This window comes from Podarcis filfolensis (assembly GCF_964270895.1).
Source record: "Podarcis filfolensis genome assembly, chromosome: 10".
Lineage (NCBI taxonomy): Eukaryota > Metazoa > Chordata > Lepidosauria > Squamata > Lacertidae > Podarcis > Podarcis filfolensis.
In genome coordinates, this window is record NC_139612.1 from 55510447 (window position 1) to 55526816 (window position 16370).

General features: G+C 45.6%; 1 protein-coding gene across 2 annotated transcripts in view; it reads left to right on the plus strand.

Moving 5' to 3' along the window:
• The window catches only part of PKP2 (plakophilin 2), a 54185-nt gene that overhangs the window by 18140 nt on the left and 19675 nt on the right, over window positions 1-16370 (plus strand). For both annotated transcript variants that reach the window (XM_083572326.1, XM_083572327.1), the window contains exons 2-5: window positions 147-253; window positions 4670-5358; window positions 7421-7556; window positions 15888-16095. In XM_083572326.1, coding sequence (XP_083428452.1) covers window positions 147-253; window positions 4670-5358; window positions 7421-7556; window positions 15888-16095 — 1140 coding nt within the window. The remainder of the gene's footprint in view (window positions 1-146; window positions 254-4669; window positions 5359-7420; window positions 7557-15887; window positions 16096-16370) is intronic.

The window sequence follows — 16370 nt, forward strand, 5'->3', positions numbered from 1 at the left end:
TGCAGGGTTCTCTTGAACATGTTGATGCACCTCTCTTAATTTTCAGTGAGTCCTACTTTGACGGTAAAGCCGTCATAACTCAGCACCTGAGTTCACCATTAATGTGCACAATGTGCTGTGAACGTATTTCTCGTGTCTTTGTACAGGGAGTCTGCATCGGACTGCCAGCGTTCCAGAATATGTGTTCATAGCAGATGAAACAGACTTTGCTTCAAGACCTCCTCATGGAACTTCATACTATCCATCATATCAGGTAAGGAACACTGAAGGAATATGCACACACACAGTGGATGTATAAATGAATTCAGATGCCTGTCCTCCTTGCTTTGCTGTGATGGATAATGGCTGGATCACTGTCAGGTTCATCCATTTTATACTCTTGAGAATGCCTGCTGAGTTTTCCTCTCATGCTTGAAGGCCACCCATATCTTAAGCGTTGCTATAATTCCACAAACAAAAGTAATCTCCTAAATAGAAGATTTGCTGAGGAAAATTGGCTTAGTCACACAGTCCCATTGTGTGACAAATGGGCTCCATTTTATCGATGTTATCAATAATGTGATAATCGAAGGACGGAAAGAGAGATTGTTGCTACAAAAGCGATGTGTTTGAGGTTGAGGAAGGAATGGTGTATTTAGTTTTACAAAGCAGGATCAGAAATGTTTAAGGGAGCTAACTATTCTTGCGTACAATATTAGATTCCAGGAAGGAAACTAATCCTCATTTCAGACCACTAGAGCTTTTGATTGTACATGAGCCAAGAGGAATTCTGCCTTTGTTTATATTTGTCAGACAGGTTGTGGACCCTGTGTAGACTAAATCATCTTGTGTGGCTTAACTTAAGTACATCTCCCAGCTTTTAATTACAGTGTCTGAATTTATCTAATTACTTGCTTTCTCCATTATCAATAGTCTCCTTTGCACCTGCATCAGAGTTCTCTGTGTTCTCAGTCTTTGATTCTGTTGCAGTTGCATGTAGTTTTCTTGCTAGATTACAAAAAAAGTAACTGCTCTGGAAAGGAGGTAGAATGGGAAAGTCGTGCAAGCCTTTGAGGAAATACCGAAGTTTTTATATGTTGTATAGGGCAATGGAAATACTTTGGAAACTGCACAACTGTAACTTAACCTCCTGTGAAGGACTCTCATTGCTAAAAACATCCCAGACATCTATTGGACAGATGGGACATTTGGCCCAGGAACTCATAATGCAAAGAATACTGAACAGCTAATAATAATAATAATAATTTATTATTTGTACCCCGCCCATCTGGCTGGGTTTCCCCAGCCACTCTGGGCGGCTTCCATAGAAACCCAAAAACACTAAAATATCATACATTAAAAACTTCCCTGAACAGGGCTGCCTTGAGATGTCTTCTGAATGTCAGGTAGTTGTTTATCGTTTTGACATCTGATGGGAGGGCGTTCCACAGGGCGGGCACCACTACTGAGAAGGCCCTCTGCCTGGTTCCCTGTAGCTTTGCTTCTCGCAATGAGGGAACCGCCAGAAGGCCCTCGGCACTGGACCTCAGTGTCCGGGCAGAACGATGGGAGTGGAGACGCTCCTTCAGGTATACTGGGCCGAGGCCGTTTAGGGCTTTAAAGGTCAACACCAGCACTTTGAATTGTGCTCGGAAACGTACTGGGAGCCAATGTAGGTCTTTCAAGACCGGTGTTATCTGGTCTCGGCGGCCACCCCCAGTCACCAGTCTAGCTGCCGCATTCTGAATTAGTTGTAGTTTCCGAGTCACCTTCAAAGGTAGCCCCACGTAGAGCGCATTGCAGTAGTCCAAGCGGGAGATAACTAGAGCATGCACCACTCTGGCGAGACAGTCCGCAGGCAGGTAGGGTCTCAGCCTGCGTACCAGGTGGAGTTGGTAGACAGCTGCCCTGGATACAGAATTGACCTGCGCCTCCATGGACAGCTGTGAGTCCAAAATGACTCCCAGGCTGCGCACCTGGTCCTTCAGGGGCACAGTTACCCTATTCAGGACCAGGGAGTCCTCCACATCAGCCCGCCCCCTGTCCCCCCAAAACAGTACTTCTGTCTTGTCAGGATTCAACTTCAATCCATTAGCCGCCATCCATCCTCCAACCGCCTCCAGGCACTCACACAGGACCTTCACTGCCTTCACTGCTTCTGATTTGAAAGAGAGGTAGAGCTGGGTATCATCTGCATATTGATGAACACCCAGTCCAAACCCCCTGATGATCTCTCCCAGCGGCTTCATATAGATGTTAAAAAGCATGGGGGAGAGGACGGAACCCTGAGGCACCCCACAAGTGAGGGCCCAAGGGTCTGAACACTCATCCCCCACCACCACTTTCTGAACACGGCCCAGGAGGAAGGAGCGAAACCACTGTATAACAGTGCCTCCAGCTCCCAACCCCTCTAGACGGTCCAGAAGGATGTTAATGGTCGATTGTATCAAAGGCCGCTGAGAGATCCAGCAGAACTAGGAGACAACTCTCACCTTTGTCCCTAGCTCGCCGGAGATCATCAACCAGTGCGACCAAGGCAGTTTCAGTCCCATGATGAGGCCTGAACCCCGATTGGAAGGGATCCAAATGGTCTGCATCCTCCAGGCGTGCCTGGAGTTGTTCAGCAACCACGCGCTCAATCACCTTGCCCAAGAATGGAAGATTTGAGACTGGGCGATAGTTGGCCATACTAGCCGGGTCTAAAGATGGTTTTTTAAGAAGCGGTTTCTGGGAATGTTCCCTCACAGAGGGATCTGGGAATGTTCCCTCACAGAGGGAAGCATTCACCACCCCGCAGAGCCCATCGCCCAGCCCTTCCCGACTTGCTTTTATTAGCCAGGATGGGCAAGGATCAAGGAGACAGGTGGTTGGTTTCACGCGTCCAAGCAGCCTGTCCACATCCTCGGGGGTAACGGATTGAAATTGATTCCATGCAACTTGACCAGACAGGGCTCTAGCACTCTCCCGCCCCAGCCCTGCTCCCACGGTGGTGTCTAGCTCCTTCCGAATATGAGTGATTTTATCTGCAAAAAACTTTGCAAAATCGTTGCAGGAGATCTTGGGGTCTTTACAAGGCCCCGGTGGTAAAGGTGGTTCCGTTAAATTGCAGACCACCTGAAAGAGTCTCCTGCTACTATTTTCTGCAGATGCAATAGAGGCGGTGAAGAAAGTCTTCTTTGCCGTCGCTATCACCACTTGGTAGGCTCGACGTTGAGCTCTAACCTGTGTCCGGTCAGATTCGGAGTGAGTTTTCTGCCACCAATGCTCTAGCCGTCTCAGCAGTTGTTTCATCGCCCTCAGCTCCGAGGACAACCATGGGGCTGTCCGGGCTCCATGCAATCGAAGAGGGCGCTTCAGAGCCAGACAGTCGATAGCCCTGGTTAACTCCACATTCCAACGGGACACCAGGGAATCAGCTGAAAGGCCATCAACATGGGATAAAGCATCCCCTACCACTCTCTGGAAACCATTTGGATCCATTAAGTGGCAGGGGCGGACCATCCGAATTGGTCCCACCTCCCTGCAGAGGGGAAGGGTCGCGGAGAAGTCCAGTTGCACCAGGAAGTGATCTGACCATGGCACTTCTTTTGTTTCACTTTTACTTAGTGTCAGATCACTCACGTCACTAGAGGTGAATACCAGGTCTAAGGCATGTCCATGACTATGAGTTGGGCCCAACTTATTCAGGGACAGCCCCATGGAGGCCATGCTTTCCACGAAGTCCCAAGCAGCCGCTTGTAAGGTCGTGTCGGCGTGGATGTTAAAATCCCCTAGGACAACCAAACTAGGTGTCTCCAGGAGAACATCCGCCACGACCTGAAGCAGCTTAGACAGGGAATCCTTGGTGCAGCGGGGAGGTCGGTACACCAAAAGGAATCCTGTACTGCCCCTATTGCCCAACTTCCAGAACATGCACTCAGAAAACTGAGTCTTCCCAGTAGGACTCCTGATGCAAGCTAATGACTTCCTAAAAATAACTGCAACCCCCCTCCCCGCCCACATGACCTGGGTTGCTGTGCATAAGAGAAACCTGGTGGGCAAGCAGCGGCAAGGACAGGCCCATCTGCTTCCTCCAACCAGGTCTCTGTCACACATGCCAGGTCAAATCCTCCATCCACAATCAGGTCGTGGATGGCAGTGGTTTTATTCATAATTGACTTGGCATTACACAGCAACACCCTCAGGTCATGTGGGTTTCCCCTGTTGATTCCAGTATCCATCCGGTCAAGGCCAGACCCGGAGGCAGGGATAGTCCTCAAACAATGACTAAACCTGCCTCCTAGCTAAGTGCTAGGAAAGAAGGAGCGGGGAATTACGCTAGCCAGGGTGATGAAACAGGTAGAGCATTCTACTTCAGATCCCCACTCATTCAAGAAAATCACCGGGTAATATTGGGCCAACCAATATATCGTAGCCTAACCTGCCTCACAGGCTTATCATGGTGGTAAAATGCAGCTTCCCTGAGCTTCCTGGAGGAATGAGCAGCTGTAAATGTAATAAATACAAAGGGCTCAGGACATATTTCCTCACAAAGTGCATAGCTAAACTACAGGCTCAGTTTCCAGAAGATGTGGCTATGGCCACATATACCAAAGGAATTTCCCCCCAGAAAACGTTCCACCCCATATCACTGCCTTATCATGATGTTCTTTTCATTGACTGTATTGTCCCTTTTTTGTGTGTTTAACAGATAGGATCGCAAAGCAGTTATGAAAATGGCTGGGAGCCTAGAATCCTTTCCTATAGCTCCTACAGGGGCATGGAAGAGACATCTCAAAGGCAGCCCTTGAAGAGATTAGAGGTTTCCCCCAATGGCAGCCCTGGCAAGTTGGCACACTACCCAAACGACTTCCATTACCACAGGGCTCTAACTGTGAGGCATGGCGAAAGCAAGAGATCCGGTGCCGTGCCTCCAAGGTACGCTCGCTCCGAAATCCTTGGCTACGGAGGCCAGAATGCTGCAAGCAGAAGGTATGCTGTGCAGAGGCAGTTCTACATTGGGTCTGGTAACGACACGGAGGTTGACAGCGTCCCAAACAGCCCACGGGTACCAGTCTATCAGCGCATCGGGACCAGTCGGAGCATGAACAACCTTTTGGAGAAAGAGAGTTACCCGACTTCTGGTTATGCCACAGGACAAGTCAGGACTCCTGTCGCTTCCCAAAATTGGTCTCAGAACAGGCAGTCTCAGAACAGGTCCAGCTGGCACCAGACGACGGTCAGGTCGCAGAGCACAAGGGAGGCCTCTCAACCAGCTTCAATCAGCAGCACCACTGCCGAGACAGGAAGGAGGATGGCAATGACAGCAGCTATGGCAGCCGCAGCAGGAAGTGGACACATGCTTCAAGAACGGGCCAGCGCCGTTGGATCTCAAACAGGGTAAGGTTTAACTCCACCCTTTTTTAGACACACCAGGCACCAGTGCTTTACATCTTGCTCTTATCTAGTTTTCATGGACAGTGCACCCAGTTCACGGGACTTTGCAAATCCGGCAAAGATCCTGACAAGGCTTAGCAATGTAAGAAATCATCCGGCTCATCTTGTCTATGCGCATACTCAGCAAACAGGCACTCATGGAGCTTATTTTATTTTAACCTTCCCATGTTGACACAGAGCTTACTGCACATGTATCTTACATAACATAGGCTGCAGTCCACTGCACATTTCCCTCCCATTGAACTAAACGGGGCTTCTGAGCAGACATGCTCAGGATTGTGTTGTTGGAATAAACTATCTTCCAAAGGCAGCAGATCATTTTTATTTCGACTGCTATGTATTGTTTTCATAACGATATCTTGCCTTACTCATTGCTGGAATTCCTACTCCAGTCTACTGAGTTATAAGAACATGATTTTCTGTACTCGGAAAGTAACTTTGCAGCTGTTAAGGTATACAATGTCAGGAGGACAGAAAGGGTTTGTTCAAGATGTCAAGTCAGAACAAGAACTGAACTTCTGGTTAGGATAACAACTGGATTGAACAGAACAGCTGAAATTCCCCAGGTGACTGTGATGTTTGCTGTCGATTCCAGGTTGGCTCAGTAGTGCAGATATAAGCAGCTGACATTTTGATTTCGTCATCACTTGAGAAGTATAGGAGAAAATGGACAGAGCTCAAAACACATTGCTTGAAACAGGCATTGAAAGGGGCAGGGCATAATGAGTTGACTAGAACCATTTAAACATTTTCAGTCAATTAAATTTAATCTGGTTGCTCTTTTCTAATGTTTAATATTACTTAATTTAAGGCTATTTTGAGGGGGGTTAAGTACATGCAAAAATGTGGGTAAAGACTACTCCCTCCTAGAGTCACATGTTGGCTTCGCTGTCATGCTAGTTTGATGCATTAACACAGTGGGGTCAACACAACAGGCTAACTGGGACTGTAGTCCAACATCTAAGGTAGAACCTTGGAAAGGAGGAATCCTGTTGTGTACGGTGATGTACAACAGTAGCGGCAATTTATTTATTTGCAACTGTACTGCAAGTGACATCTGAAGCATGTGATGGTGCCACTCTTACCTATTACATTCTACATAGTGTGCTGAGATCAAGCTGGGCCAGCCCTACCGTTGGGTAAAGCGAGTCGGCCGTCTCAGGCAGCTGATTCTTAGCATCATGAAAGGACAGCCGAACATTGGCTATTTAATTTATTGTTGCATTGTTTCTGTTGAGAAAGAAGAGGAGCTTGCCTGCTCCCAGAGCTACCATTCCCAGAGCGGCTTAATCTCTCTTCCCAAGGACCTCTCTGAGGAGAGTTCTCCTAACAAGTCTCAGCACCTTTAGCCAACTACAGCTCCCAGAATTCTTTGGGGGAAGCCATGACTGCTTAAAATGAGCTCATAGTGCTTTAGATGTAGGGTGTGGGTGTGTGCCTTACTTTAATTTGTGCTTTTCCTCATATTTTATACCCACTGTTTACTTTTCCCTCCTCTGTACCAATCTCTTTACTTACCTCTGCCAACTGCGGTAAGTTCATGTATTTCACAAAACAGGATATGGCCCATAAAAGCTTATAGAAAGCATGTTAATCCAGCCGTCCCCAACCTAACATTCTTCAGCAGTTGATGGGCCACAACGCCCATCAGTCCCAGCCAGCATGGCCAGCAGTCACCATAGGCCAGGCTTCCTCAAACTCGGCCTTCCAGATGTTTTGAGACTACACTTCCCATCATCCCTGACCACTGATCCTGCTAGCTAGGGATCATGGGAGTTGTAGGCCAAAACATCTGGAGGGACAAGTTTGAGGAAGCCTGCCATAGGCGATGGGTGTTGCAGTCTAGCAACATCTGGAGGGCATCAGATCTATTACTTATTTACAGTGTTGCTTTTAAGCAGGCTTGTTGCTTGACATTCACAGCCTGGTGAAGAACATCCATTAGTTCCACTGGTGCTCATTTTGCAGTCTGGGCTTACAAAGTGTTAATGTTTAAATCACCCAGGAATCCAGAAGGAGAGATGACTCTGGAGCGTGCAGTAAATATATTGCAGACTGAGAATGCTTCGTCCCCTCGAGTCCTTCCAGCAGTTGTCTTCATACAGCATGAGAGTTTCCAGAGAGCAGAAGCCAGGAGGAAAGTGAGTAAACAGTTTTCTTACTTATTGTGGTTCTTTACAGAGGCTACTCTTCCATGCAGAGTATTGCATCTGGAGCTGGTATGGGAGAATAATGGAACTAAGAGATACTAGGGTTGGAAGGACCTTCCGGATGAAATTCTCTTTGGATATTAGTGCATTTACCTCTGGATGAACCCCCTCCGTGCACTGAATATGCAGAGGGATCAGACTGGAGACAAACAAATCTACCTTTCAGCTTGAAATCCAATTTTATCTAGACTCCAAATCTTGGAGGAAAGGCTACATAAGTGCCATATTGTTACTTGAAGTTGCCGTGAATAAAATATTTTTTGGAATCTGTAACTTTTAAAAAATCCTTTGGCAGCAGTACTTAGGTGAGATGGAGAAATAATAATCCAGTTGACATTTTCTTTACTTTTACTGTTAAGGCCTTGGTGCTCTCTTATTTCAAATATGCTTTTCAATATTGCATGTGACTGACTGTGTGATTGTGTATATGAGAGAGGTCCAGTGCTCAAGGAGGGCAGGGATGCCATCCCATTGCTTTTCAGTGGATGTAAGAACATAAAAGGAGCCTGCTGGATCAGGCCAATGGCCAATCTAGTCCAACATCCTGTTCTCACCAGATGCTTATAGGAAGCCTTCAAGCAGGACTTGCACCAGGGCCCTCTCCCTTCCTGTGGTTCCCAGCATCTGGTATTCAGAAGCATACTGCCTCTGACCATCCTGGGATGCTACAGAAAGCAAGATTACACTAGTGTCGCAAAAGTCTCTTAACCTAGGCCCACAGTTGTTTCTGGACCTGAGGGAAGCAAATACTGCAGCAACAGGCCCTTGCCCCAACCTTGCTGGGAATTAGGCCTTGGACTGGAAAAAGAAGCTCTCTACTGCAGTGCCACTCCAGCTCCACTGTTTCTGAGTTTTAACAAAGCTCACACAATGATGCAGATGGTCTTTAACTTCACATGTCTTTTAAGTTCTCCGAATTACTAGCTTATCAGCCAACAAACCTTGGTGCCTTCCAAAGAGGGTGGCCAAAAATAAAGGCTATAAGTTTGCATAAAATTTATTTGTGCACTTTTCAGTATAGATGGAGATTTAGAAAGAATGGGATGTGTCCAGTGCTGGCAATACTCTGAGTAGTCCCATTGAAATTTATAGACATGACAAATGGGTTCATGAATTTACATAGGTCTAATTCTGAGTAGAACACAACCCACTTACTGTAACATAGTCTATCTCACCACAGAATGGAAGTTTGTAGGGAAGTCTGTGTGCCTGCCAAGTCTACTGCCCTGGGGCTGCCCGTTGATGTGTAACTTCCAAGCCTGCCCTCCCTTTAAACTGGACTTGGACTAGTGAGCCTTGCAGATAGAGGATGTATAGGATGAAGCATGGTCACCCTTTTCCCAAATGGAGGTTCATAATTTTTTTAAACCATCAGTTAAATCAAGCTTGAGCCCATCATAGCACCAGATATCAGCATCTTGCTCAGTATGGGTGTTAGTCCCTATGAACAAGAATAGAGTTCTCCAAACATTGTGGACACATTTGGAAATTGTAAGAAACTGCCATGGGCACAACAAAATACCCATTTTACTGGGGAGGGGGGGAGAACTTGTGGTACACACACCCCTAGACAAAGTACCAACACACACAACAAAACAAATTATCTGCAGGCAAAAAAGCAGTCAGTATCCCCACCAAAGAAGCAGACCACACAAACAACAACAAAATCTGGTTTTTAAAAAATGAAAGTGGCCTTGGTGAGCATCAAGGGTAGCATCGGAGGGTGCCATGGTGCCATGTTGGAGGCTCCAGAGAAGAGTCCTGTAGACCTGCTTCATGAACTGGGTATCTGGGGGGGAAGGTTCTTGGTGTGTGCAAAGGCATGACTCTTTCTAAATCTGTATTTAGAAGTCTCCAGCCAGAAAAGGAAGAGAGGACCCGGTGTTCCTTTACCAAAGAACATGTCCTCACCCCAGGGGTTTAGACTGGACAATCTTTGAGACACCTCCATCCTCCATAATTCAGTGTCAGTTCCAAGTCTATATTTAATATAGCAGTAGCTGTGAAAGCGTGTTGTGAAGCTGTTTACATAATGGCTCAAAAACTATTCAGACAACAGTATCTAATCTCTGTGGTCCATAACAGAGCAAGAGGAATAGACCAAACAGGAAGGGAGGAGGAGTAGCATCGTATATAAAAGATGTGTACACTTGTGAAGAAATCCATGAAAAGTATGAAAAGCAGATTGAGAGTATATGGATAAAAATTATCGTTGAGAATTCTTGGAGAACAGGTGAGGTCCCTACAGACTGGAGGCAGGCAAATGTTGTCCACATCTTCAAAAAGGGAGGAAAGGAAGACCCAGGTAACTACCGACCAGTGAGCTTGACATCGATACCAGGGAAGCTCCTAGAAGAGATAATTCAATAATTCAGTCTGTGAGCATTTAGAAAAGGATACTGTGATTACTAAGACCCAGCATGGGTTTCTTAAAAATAAGTCATACCAGACCAATTTGATTTCTTTTTTTGATGGAATTACAAACTTGGTGGATCAAGGAAATGCTGTGGACATAGTGTATCTTGATTTCAGTAAGGCTTTTGACAAAGTCCCCCATGATATTCTCACAGTAAGGTAAAGGTAAAGGGACCCCTGACCATTAGGTCCAGTCGTGACCGACTCTGGGGTTGCAGCACTCATCTCACTTTATTGGCCGAGGGAGCCAGCATACAGCTTCCGGGTCATGTGGCCAGCATGACTAAGCTGCTTCTGGTGAACCAGAGCAGCACACAGAAACGCTGTTTACCTTCCCGCAGGAGCGGTACCTATTTATCTACTTGCACTTTGATGTGCTTTCAGACTGCTAGGTTGGCAGGAGCAGGGACCGAGCAATGGGAGCTCACCCCGTCACGGGGATTCGAACCACTGTCCTTCTGATCGGCAAGTCCTAGGCTCTGTGGTTTAACCCACAGCGCCACCTGCATCCCTGATATTCTCACAAGGAAGCTAGTAAAATGTGGGTTGAACCAGGTAACTATTCGGTGGATTGGTAGCTGGTTGTCTGACTGAACTCAAAGAGTACACATTAATGGTTCCTCATCGTCCTGGAAAAAAGTGACAAGTGGGATGCTGCAAGGTTCTGTCCTGGGTCCATTGTTGTTCAATGCCTTTATAAATGACTTGGATGAAGGAATTGAGGGGGTGCTCATCAAATTTGCAGATGACACCAAACTGGGAGGGGTAGCTAATGCCACAGAAGACAGAATCAGAATTCAAAATGACCTTAACAGATTGGAGAACTGGGCGCAAGCCAACAAAATTATTTTCAATTGGGACAAATGTAAGGTTCTGCACTTAGGCAGGAAGAACCGGATGCACAAATGTGGGATGGGGAGCACCTGGCTTACTAGCAGTACATGTGAAAAGCATCTAAGGGTCTTGATGGACCACAAGCTTAACTTGAGTCTACAGTGTGATGCAGCAGCAAAAAGACCTAATGCTATTCTAGGCTGCATCAACAGAAGTATAGTGTCCGGATCAAGGGAAGTAATAGTCCCACTCTATTCTGCCTTAGTCAGACCACACTTGGAATACTGTGTCCAATTCTGGGCACCACAATTTAAGAAGGATGTTGACAAGCTGGAACATGTGAAGAAGAGGGCAAGCAAGATGATCAAGGATCTGGAAACCAAGCATTATGAGGAGCGCTTGAAGGAGCTGGGTATGTTTATCCTGGAGAAGAGGAGATTGGGAGGAGATAGGATAGCCATCTTCAAATACAGAAGACAGAACAAGCTTGTTTTCTCCTGGTCTGGAGGGTAGGACTCCAACCAATGACTTCAAGTTGCAAGAAAGAAGATTCTGACTAAACATGCGGAAAAACTTTCTGACAGCAGGAGCTGTTCAGCAGTGGAACAGACGCCCATGAGGGGTGGTGGACTCTCCTTCCTTGGAGGTTTTTAAACAGAGGTTGGATGGCCATCTGTCATGGATGCTTTAGCTGAGATTCCTGCATTGTAGGGGGTTGGACTAGATGACTCTGGGGGTCCCTTCCAACTCTAAGATTCTACAAAGAGCCGCTTCTGTATCTCAGCCGCTGATTTATAGCAAGTTGTCAAGCATTCCCAGGGTGAGCTCTCCAAGACAAAATATTGTCACTTTATCAGTGCTTTTCCTGGGAACCCTTTGTCCTAATCTGGGAGGGAAAAGATAGCTCTATGCAGACCATTTACTCTTGCCTACTTCTCAGCAAAAGTCTAGTTTACCCAGCATATTTTTTTCCTCATGCACTGAAGTTCACATAAGTCTTCTGCAGCTATATCTATTGCTGGCAAAACTATTTTTAACAGCCATAATTGCCTTTGACTTTCCTGACTAGAGGTGGCAAGTCAGCTATTGATGTGGTCCATCTAAACTTTGTGAATCAATCATATTGCACCAATTAAAGAACAATGCTATAGACACTTCAGCATTTCACATGGAACCATGATAGAATAAAATAGGCATTGGTTTCTTGTTTCTGACTAACTGTGCAAACCTCCAGTTTTGGTATGTGGAGGTTTACACAGTTTAGTCAGTTTAAACACTCTGGTGCAACAGACCCTCTAGTTCTGGTCTGTGAAGGAATCCCTCCCACAAAAGACTGTAATAGTCTAGAAGCAAACAGTCTTGTCTGCAACTGATTCCACCAAAAATAAGGGTATTTTTAAAGGCTTGGAAATGGGTAAGCAAAGCATTTGTAGGAAAGTGTGTGGAACTGACTGAAAGCAAGAGGTGGTGTTCATGGTTCCATGCCAAAGCATGAGGGTAACAGGAGCTTTTGTTGAGTTTCACTTCTGCGTGTTCTCAGCACCTGCCAGCTAAATTCTTCATTCTACCACAAAGCTCCTCATCGCTGCTAAGGATTACGTAACATTTCCATGTTTTCGTACGTGCATTTCTGTCTCCACAAAGAGAGGTTTGTTCACCAGAGAAACCATTGCATTATATAACTTTGGACTAAAAGAATAAACAAGTTACTTCACTATAAACCATTCGATTCTGAAGAAGCTACTTGCAAAACTGATTGTGTCGTTTGACAAATTTCTCAGGAGTTAGAGCCCTAACAATTTCACCAATCTTTCCTATAGATAGGGGTATACCACCCAATGTTGGTACACTATCAATGTTACATTATATTGATGTCACTATGCCAGCACTGCAGGGAAATGTACCCATGCAGATGTTTACAGTGGTACCTCGGGTTAAGTACTTAATTCATTCCAGAGGTCCGTACTTAACCTGAAACTGTTCTTAACCTGAAGCACCACTTTAGCTAATGGGGCCTCCCGCTGTGCCGCCGGAGCACGATTTCTGTTCTCATCCTGAAGCAAAGTTCTTAACCTGAAGCACTATTTCTGGGTTAGCGGAGTCTGTAACCTGAAGCGTATGTAACCTGAAGCGTATGTAACCTGAGGTACCACTGTATTTGAAGAGAAATTAAGCTGTTTGGCTCTCTGGGTTTCACCTATTTATCTGATCCAGGAGTGGGGAAATGTCTGATCAGAGGCCAAATGCCTCTCTGCATCTGGCCCTCTGGACACTCTCTAGACTATAGCTCCTCCTCTGCCACACCCCTGTCTTCTAAGCCACACCCCCTCACTGTCCCTACTTCACAGCTTCCTTGAGTTTTTTTGCCCGGTTGTGTCCTTGAACTCTGATCTTGCTTCTGGTTTGCCTGGATGAAGGGGTGTGCAAGTTTGTGTAAAAACTAGAGCTGGAATGCAGCTCAGCTTGTCTTGAAGACTGGTGGGTCTGCCTGGGGAGAAAGTGAATAGACAGAGAGAAACCTCAAAACATTTCAAGTTTACTGACCTCATTTCCTACTTCATATTTGTATGTCTCCTGCTGAGAACATGCAAGCATGGGTCCTTAGAAAAGATCCTTTATTTCCTTCAATAAACTGAGCTTTCCTCGTTTTCCAAACTCGGAGTGTCAGTGTGCTCCTCCAGTAGGGAGGGATTCAGTGCTCAGTTCTGGCTTCTGCTGATACATTTAAATTTCACATGCCTTCAGCAGGCCTATTATACAAAGGTCAAAAATGGCACCCATTGCTCTGTCCACTTTTGCCTCTGGGCCTTCTCACCGCCAACTTCTAGGCATAAGTCTGCCCAGAATTTGACCCTCAGACTGAAACGGGCTTTCCCACCCCACTTTATATGTTGTTGGACTGCATCTCCCACCATTCCTAGCCAGCATGACCAGTGATTGTGGATGATGGGAGTTGTAACCCAACGTTTGGAGGGCACCAGGTTGGGAAAATTGGTCTAATCCTTAGGAGATAGGATGGAATGACTCTGTAGCCTTCTGCATTCAGACTGACTGGCATGAGAAGAAGCTGCTGCCAAGCCGGCTCCTACCTAAAAACATCAAAGGCCTTCATAAAGATAACATCACACCCCAGGGCCATAGACAGCAGTCTTTGGCCAGCCAGATACCACTGGAAAGTGATAAGTAAATTGTGAAGGTCACGCCCTTTCCCTATTTGCTTCTCATCTCACTTCCAGCGACATGCATGTTCCTGCTAAACTCGGAGGTGTCATTTTAGCCAAAGTATTCAATAGCCTCATAGCTAATAAACATGGAGTTGTTAGAAGCTTTACACAGAATGGACCTAATGAAATTAAAAGACCTGCACTATTCACCTCTATTCTATGTGACTTTATTTGCAAAAGCATTTTCATGCTGCTTTTCAGCCCTAACAGGGCCCCCCCCCCCCATGGTGGTTGACAAGAAAAGAAAAATGCCACAAAACCAGTTGAAACCATAGCAATTAACACTGAGCATGAAAAGCCCCAGAGCAAGAGTTTAAAACCTTCCATCCCAGATTTAAAAGCATCAAAAGCCAAGCAGAATGTTTTTATTTTCCCCACTCCATCAGGGATGGAGCCAGTCTGGCCTCCCTCGAGAGGCAGTTCCAGAACAGGGGGCTGCCACAGAAAATGTCCTGTCCCACGCTCCAACCCACTGAATGCCTTTATCCAATCCTATTTAAAATTACCTTGGGTCTATTATTTGTTTATATATCACTTAATGTCCAGATAAGTTTTAAAGCCATTTACACGTATAAAAATTCCATTTTTATATGCTGCTTGACCAAGTGTCAACTTCCGCCTCCAGATCATTTTCTCTTCCCTTTTTCGTCACATAAATAATTTTGATAAATTATGATGGAATAAATCTGAGTTTCACTTGAAAAAGTACAAAACACTATAAATCACCCTGATAAAGAAAGCAAACCTCCCCACCTCCAGTTGTTTTTTAAAACAGGGTTGGATGTGCATGCACACACGTGCTTTTAAAGATGCATGCAGATGCCATGTGCCCAGATCAAAATGCACACCCCTTTCCGAGGGACAACTTGTGACTTGTAAGATTAAATTATCTAAGAAGCATCTTTATTATGTTGAACAGTAGGGCAAAGGAACTCTGCTCCCTAACTGACCTCTACTCCCATTCATCTGCTGTGCCCAGTAGACATTACCTCCAATGTCAGCCAAAGTTCCTTACAATACAATACCACCCATGCACAAAACCATAAAGAGATATGCCAGGAAGCACAGAGATGAGCCAGATACACAAGAGGCAGTAGAGGGAGAATGCGGCAGGAGGGAGAAAGATACAGATGGGCAATAACAATCATTCCCTCTATTTCTGATGTTCAAGCTGTGAGAGCTGTTGGTTATGCGGCCAAAACAGAACCACCCATGCACAAGAATCATACTTTGGGAAACCTAAGTGTTTGCAGAAGTACAAAAAAGTGGGGTGCATAAGGAAGACCACCACCCCTCAAATAAACCACTAAGGACCCAGTGTGTTCAGTGGTCATCTGAATTAGACCACATGTGGAAAGGCAGATCTAAAACAGTACAGGAGATACCTTTTTTACCAGTAGTATGAAGGTGCAGGTGTACAGCACAATATTTGCAGTATAAAGATACTAAAAATACTAAGGAAGAAAGTATTCTAGTTGTTGGAACTTCGGATGGTATTTTTAATAGCTAGTCCATGTGCATCGGGTAGCAACTGTATCTCATGAGAGCACTAAGAACTGGAAGGTCATAAGTTCTTCCTTATTTCTGTCCCCAGTATTTTCTAAGCTAAACTGCACACACTCCCTGTTTGGGGAGATTGGCTTTGTTTTATCATGTCAAAAAGCAATTATCCTGGCTTAACTCCAGCCCCACCTATTGACTTCCACGCATTTAGACTCCTTAGCATGCTCTGCAGCTGCTATCTTAATGTTTTTCTTCGCTTACACACCTTCCTCTTTCTCCTGAACAGGTTTACTTGTTAGGTGGGATTCCCAAGCTACTAGATCTTCTGAGTGTGCCGAATGAGGATGTGCAGAGGGCAGCATGCGGCGCTTTGAGAAACCTGGTCTTTGAAGACAATGACAATAAGCTGGAAGTGTCAGAGCAGAAAGGGATCACGACCCTGCTGAGATTGTTACGGCAAACCAGAGATGTGGAGACTAAAAAGCAAATTACAGGTAATTAAACAGCGCTGATGCATTGGAGTGCCACCTTCAAAGTGCACAGACCTTTTGTTAACAAATGCTCTTGATTGTTAGAGACATCCAAGGTCCAAATGTAATGCTATGCTTAGTTTGGGGGAGGGGGTTCCTAGTATTTTTATATGCATGTGGGAGCATCATCCCCAACCTGTAAAAGTACATCAGTTGCACATCACGGTAAGCCAGACTGTGGTTTACCAGGACTGCACAAGCTTCCAGAAGGGGTTAGGATTATCTCATGGTTGGTGAAG